We start from the raw sequence: 6,935 nt of genomic DNA on the forward strand, positions 1-6,935 counted from the left end.
GCAAAATGGAAAGGAACGTTCCACTCGGGTGGCCCGTTTAATCAGAAAATGTCGTTCCTTTTACAACGGTCAGTTCCAGTTGGTCCGACCGTTCGCACTTTGAAAATGGAAAGCACCCAGAAACATCTCGATTTATTTCAGTGGGAGAGCACAGGTTGTCGGGAGTGGGCGCGCAAGGGGTAGCGGGAGACGCAATAAAAGCTTTGGGTGACGATTGGTAATGATGACGTAAAATCAAGAAGCCTCGTTTCTGACTGAAAAAAAAAAACAGAAATTACGTGCACAACAACTTAAATCGACCGTCTTAATTGGAGTGTCCTCCTGAAGAAAGTGACGAAAAGCTACAATAATTTCAACACTGGCTAAGGTTAGTGGTTGTTTTATAAAAAATTTTTATACGGCTGGAGGCACATACTTCTTTACATTTTGTTTCTTCAACACACCTAAAACTTCAAGGCTAAACTCTGCTTTGCTCTACTAATTTGACCTAAATTAGAATATTATACCAGCAGATACGTAGTTCTACAAAAATAAAAGACACCAGAAGACACAAATAATTTATTTGGTGTGCATTTTTTAATGTCTCAGTAGTTAGAGGAGATGATCTTTTTATATATATGTTTATAGTTTAATTTCTCGAAGATACTAGCTTGTATTAGCTAACCCAAAATTCGAGTATAAATAAAGTTTTATGTTGTGTTAATGTTATGTTATGCATAAATTCGTCAGGTTATTATGAATCGTGATCACGGTCACGTATAAATAAAGTTTTATGTTGTGTTAATGATTATGCATAAATCCGTCAGGTTATTATGAATCGTGATCACGGTCACGTATAAACAAAAGTTTTATGTTGTGTTAATGTTATATTATGCATAAATCCGTCAGGTCACTATGAATCGTGATCACGATCACGTATAAATAAAGGTTTATGTTATGTTATGTTTTGTTATGCATAAATCCGTCATGTCATTAATAAATCGTGATAACGGTCACGCATTCGTGTCACAACGTGCCAAAAGTAAGACGTACGTTTAATAAATCGCGTTTGACTTGTGGTCAGGAAAAATAATTTTACGACAATTCTTGCTTTTGGAAAAAAAAGCGTGATCCACTGAACGAAAATCATTTTAAGAGCCTAACAAGTGCCTGATCGTAGTATCATAAAACGAGCTGAATTTTGCGTACTCTTGATAAACATTTACGATATTGCCTGAGAATTATTCAAGCGTTCACATTTAAGTCAGGAGATCGAGTTTTAAGGATAAGGGATAACTCAGAAAATTATTTCAGGGATAAGGGATAAATGTTTAAATTATTACAGAGATAAGGTATAACAACTCAGTTTTTAGCGATTATGAAAATCAAAATAATAAGGATAAGACCTTTGGTAATTTAGGGATAAAGAATAACTGCCCTCAAAATTAATGGGATAAAGGATAAATTAAACCCACCTAACAGAGCCACATTTAAGATGGTAGATTGCCTCAGAGTTGTAATCGAGGCAGAAGGGAAAGTATTTTCGCCGACGTGTCAGAATTGTACAAAGGAGGACCGAAAGTTCATGTGTCCGACCACAAAGGATCTGAATAGATTTTTTCGGTATGAACTATACCACACAGACTAATACATACAGTAGACATCGAGTGAGGAGACGAAAACAATAAGTTTACCAGGAAGATAGTTCTCGTGAAGTCCTTTTAGGAAGGTGGGTGATATTAGCCCTGTATAAAAGAAGATTAGTTGTGGTCACAGTATTACCGTGAATCACGGAAACAGGTGAAGTCAACTGAAGAGGTGGAGATCGGTACAAAGCGAAAAAAAGTATGGCCGCAGGCGCCCCCGGCGGAGAGAACCTCCCGACACTGAACACGCAATCTCGACGAGAGCGCACACACCTGCGAACGTGTAACCATTACATTCGCGATTATTAATTACCGGATTAAACACGACGCTCCACCTCATCAGTAATGACAAAGAATACTTCACCAGTTTCGTGATAATACAACGGTAAGACTGTGACCACAACTGGAATCCTCAACAAAGAGGCAATTATATCAAACGCCAGCACCTTCCCTAAACAATGGACTAAAATCAAGCAGAGAACTCTATCATTCTCCTGAGTAACTTATTTTTTCGTCTCCTCACTCGCAGTATTTAAGATTAGCTTGTATTTTTTTTTAGTCGATGATGGTATAGTTCATACCGAAATATAACAATCTATTTATCAAGATCTTCTGGTTGGACACAATGACTTATTCGGATATCCTTCGTCCTTTATTACTGAAACTGTCATCAGGTCTGGGTTTTGTCAGAATTGTACTTTCCAGATTTTCTTGTCCGGATTTTATATCCAGACACCTTCAACAACTATCCTAACTGTATAAAAATATAACACAAACAGCGGTGATAAACATTATGAAAAATCGAATTTTACTAAACTTGACGTTTCGTATGTTACATACATTTTCATTTTCAAAACTATTTATATATTGTTATGAAAGGGGTCTGGAATCTAGACTGAGACAATTGATCTTCAGCAGTAACTAAATATTTACAGTTCAGTTAATAAAGTAACAACCTCTCACTACCTACATTGGCATTTAAACATTCAAGAACTACAGCCTTCTTTAAATGCCAATGTAGGCAGTGAGAGGTTGTTACTTTATTAACTGAACTGTAAATATTAAGTTACTGCTGAAGATCAATTGTCTCAGTCTAGGTTCCAGACCTCTTTCATAACAATATATAAATAGTTGCCAAAATTTTAACGGTCATACTTTTGAAAATGTATGTAGCTTAGCATACGAAACGTCAAGTTTAGTAAAATGCGATTTTTCATAATGTTTATCACCGCTGTTTGTGTTATATTTTTAATCAAGTTACGATAGCCTAAAACCAAGAGTCTATATCCTAACTGTGTTTATTCTGTTCTGAATTGAAGTACTGGATTTTTTTAGTGTTTGCTGTATTTTCAAAGGAGACATGGGCTGTCGTTGTGGAACGCTTGAAAAACGAGTCAACGAGAAGTTCTCAGAAGAACAGATTATTGTACAAGAAGTCTGCTTGCCGACCCTGCGGTATCAAAGAAGCCAAGGCTGCTGTCAGATTCAAGGAAACGGAGCTTTGGTTCTGACGCCAGATGTGCTGTGGTTTAATTTACTTTGCCCAAATAAAGAAATTGAGATGCCACTTCGGAATATTCGTGTAGTGCAAGTTAGTTTCGGCTTTGGCAGACAGCAAGCTTGGGTGGGGCAACCAGCTTTATTTGTTGACTTCGTCGATGTAACTTCAGGGATTGAAGACCAAGTAGCTATTGTGGTAACAGATCCTGAGTATTGGAAGAGAACAATTGACGAGACCATTCAGAGGCAGACAAAGTGTTAAGTTTTGCATGTAATATCCATCTTTTGCTCGAGTGGAGATTGATTCCGACAAGGGCTTTTTTTCAGCCCGCTTCGCGGACCGCTGTTTTAGTCAGCGGTTCAAAAATTCTGGTCACGTGATAGTGTTTTTGCGGCGCTGGCCATCACGTGATCAGTGTTTTGCAAACTGCAGCGCCGCAAAAAACATTATCACGTGACCATGATTTTTGAACCGCAGACTTAAACCAACGGTCCGTGAAGCGAACCGAAAAAAATCCTTTGTTATCCACGGACGTCTGAGACGAAAAGTACGCTGCTGCGGGTTAAGCTTTCTCGTCACTGTTGACGAAGGAGGCAAACAGACTTTTAGTATCGTTATCAGTTTTGTGTATTTTTGGGAACATATAAAATATAGGGGTTGTGCACTAGCTTCGAAAGTTTCCCAATAGATTCCTGTCAGTCCCTGTTGACTGTCAGTTCTGTTAGTTAAGCCAGGAAATCAGCGAAATTATAAGAAAAACTAACGGTAACTTACACCACAGTGTTACGTCACTGTTACGTATTGCTATAACGTGTTGGCCATTCTAAATGCGTCGCAGTAAAGTTATCTCTCTCCTCCGCAGAGACCCCTTTAGTCGGGGAAGGCGAAAAACACGGGGGGAGGAGGGCGAAAAACACGAAAAACGAAAAATAGGCTCTGAGCGCTTTCTTTTCACCTCTCCCGATTTTCCAGCCCGTACTGAACACGAAAGAGGCCTCTGCGAAGGAGAGAGGTATAGTAATGACTACCTGACATGCACGTGATTTATATTGCGCTACAAGAAAAATGAGGAATTACTTGACATAACTTAAAGTTAATCAAAGTCATCCGAGTCAGACAATAAGAAGCCCAAGTAAAACCAAAGTGATTCTTAAACTGACCGGTAACTGTTTGCATCTACTGTTTTAAAACCAAGTAAACCGAAGCCAGACATTGTAAAATTTATTTTCATTTGCAATTGTTCATATATATATTTATTTGCCGGTGGGAGTCCGAAGTGAAAAACTGTGACCGAGGCTGAAAAGCTGCCCGAGGCCGCAGGCCGGGGTTTCAGACCGGTCAGTCCGCCCTAGCCGGTAATACTTTTTTTTTTTTCCTACTTTAATGTGTTTGATTAAAAAACACCTAAAAAACCTACAAAGACTTTCTGCCAAATGTAACTTGTTTATATACGCGCGCATCCAATGTTGAGTCGATCGCCATGAGCTACGGAAGAGTAAATAATGATCTTTTGCTATAAGAGCACTGCCAAACAAAATAAATTCACTAAAATGAACAGTACTCAAGGAAAATTCATCTGAAAAAAAAAAAAAGAAAAAAAGCATCTGAAATAATAGAAAAGCACAATGTAGAACAGAGCAATCAGCGAGTTGCGAAACACTTTTAACTCCATTTCGGCTTGTGAGTTCTTCAGTTAATTAAACTTACTTTTCGGACTGGAAAGCACTTAGCTATTTACATTTGTATTTAACGAGTCAAAAACCTCTGTGTTGATTCCCACAGTATTCTGCTTTGACAAAAAGTTTGCGAAAGTGAAACTGAATGAAGTGAAATGTGTAGTTTGGTCGCCTGCACAGTGACGGCACAATATTGCGAGAATTAATTTGACTGTTTTTTAATAAAGCATCTCATTTTCTTGAATGGCGATAAGCAGTATTCGGTTTTGGAGAAAAGTAGCAGAGAAGCAAGGTGTTTGAAAGGATAAATCGAGTCTGTAAACCGGCGACTTGCAGTTAACCGCAATGGCGTGAAAATCAGTGCGAATGCACAAACAACGATCGGCAAACCACGGCCATAAAACTATAACTTCATTTTGTCACTAAAGAGAATAAATACTCGCCTTTTGGAGAACTTCAAGGCCTTTAATTCCACTGCTAATTTTCCCTTTCAAATTTACAACGGTTGGTGAGCAACAACATCGATTTAAATCATTTTGGAGAGCAAAACTGTCTGGGTTCGTTCGTCTCGCCGCGAAATGAAACTCACGAAAGCGTTACCGTGGCCCGTGGGCAGATATAGGAGAATCTTGCCCGCGCTAATAACCAATCAGATTGCAGGATTCGTTACCGTGCCCTCTTGGAAAAAAATAATGTTCAATATTGTAACTGGTAACATACCCAATGTAAGAAATAAGATTAGAACATTTTTATTTAACTATCTCTGCACTTTCAACTTTTGCATCGAGCACTTATATGTTATACAGTACTTTACTTTTTCTTTACATATAAACAAATAAGACGAAATGCTCCTTTTTCCGAACCATGAAAAATATTGCTCATCGGGAATCTTCACTGACCTAGCTGCATGTCATTGTCATACTGATGATTATCAGTATTTTTTGGTAAATTTAAAGAGGTGATGGGCTGCTGTTGTGCAGTACTTGAAGACAGAGTCAATGAGAAATTTCCAGACGGCGACAAATCTACTGGCCGAAACTGTTGCATCAAAGGTCCAAAGGCTGCTGTCAGTGCAGTGGAGATGGAGCTTTAGTTTTGACGTACGATGTGATGTGATTCACTAACCTTGCCCAAAACGACAGATAGAGATTCCTCTTCGAAACATTCGTCAATGGAACATACGCAGACTATTCTTTATATCTCGTAGTGACGGGGTGAGTTGGTTTTTATCTGTTGAAAACGCGGATCCAACTTCAGGGATTGAAGATGAAGTGGTGATTGATTCAAGAGAGGCAAGCGTGGCCCAGTGGTTTAGGGCGCTGGTGTTGTAATCCGGAGGTCACCGGCGCGGTTCGAGGCCTACCCTTGCCACTAGCTGGATTTGTTTCTCGGTTGTCCCGAGTTCAAATCCTCGACCACGCTTTGTATATAGCCAACTGGTCTGCCTCCTGCCAGTTGGGATTTTTAACCTTGTTATGTTCATTTAAAATTATTTGTTTCCTCTGTTTCAGTGGCATGCCTGTAAACTAGCTAACTCGTTGAGATATGAAGCTAAGTGCATGACCACTATAAACACATATTTATTTTTGTTATTTTTTTTTTATTTAAGAGAGCACTCGCAGGGCGAAGTCTTTGTCTGGAAAGCAGTTCGTTGTAACTTTTTCCTCAGTTGACATGTAACATTCCATCTTTTGCTTAAGTTTTAAGTCTTACGCGCGCATATTTCCTGGTTATAAAAAAAAGAGAAAATTAAAAAAAAAAGCTACTCGCGAGCGGGAACATATATGTCGGGATAACAATTTCGAAGCTCTTTTCTGGTACCACGTGTCTTATCCACCTTTAAAGGCCTGATTATTTCGTAACGTATCCCGTCCTAAGAGGCATCCAATGAGAACGTGTGTCACATGCAAGAGATGTATGTCCAGCTGTATAATAAGTTAACATGGTCAATATGTCTATAAATATAAACTGACTATTTCCCTGCTTGTGTCAATTCTGGAACAACGCGCTGAGTGCAAATTTGCGAGAGCGAGAAACGACTAGTGATCCGGTAGCTTTATCGAGTTCTCCCGAGCTTTAACAAGTGTTTCTTTCAGCCAATAAAAACAACAAAAAAGTGCTCTGTCCTTTCCA

The 6,935-nt window shown here is 38.9% G+C and overlaps 1 protein-coding gene across 1 annotated transcript; it reads left to right on the forward strand.

Annotated features, from left to right (window-relative positions):
- Nucleotides 1-261: 261 nt before the first annotated feature.
- On the forward strand, nucleotides 262-3,430 carry LOC144652654 (uncharacterized). The gene is made up of 2 exons (XM_078512734.1): nucleotides 262-367; nucleotides 2,961-3,430. The coding sequence occupies exon 2, from the start codon at nucleotides 2,986-2,988 to the stop codon at nucleotides 3,385-3,387; it is 402 nt and encodes a 133-aa protein (XP_078368860.1). The 5' UTR covers nucleotides 262-367; nucleotides 2,961-2,985; the 3' UTR covers nucleotides 3,388-3,430.
- Nucleotides 3,431-6,935: the final 3,505 nt, after the last annotated feature.

This window comes from Oculina patagonica, chromosome 4, assembly GCF_052425735.1.
Source record: "Oculina patagonica isolate OP01 chromosome 4, crgOcupat, whole genome shotgun sequence".
Classification (NCBI taxonomy): Eukaryota; Metazoa; Cnidaria; class Anthozoa; order Scleractinia; family Oculinidae; genus Oculina; species Oculina patagonica.

Excerpts from the sequence above, each read along its gene's own strand:
- LOC144652654 (XM_078512734.1), top strand. The coding sequence starts at position 2,986 with ATGGGCTGTCGTTGTGGAACGCTTGAAAAACGAGTCAACGAGAAGTTC.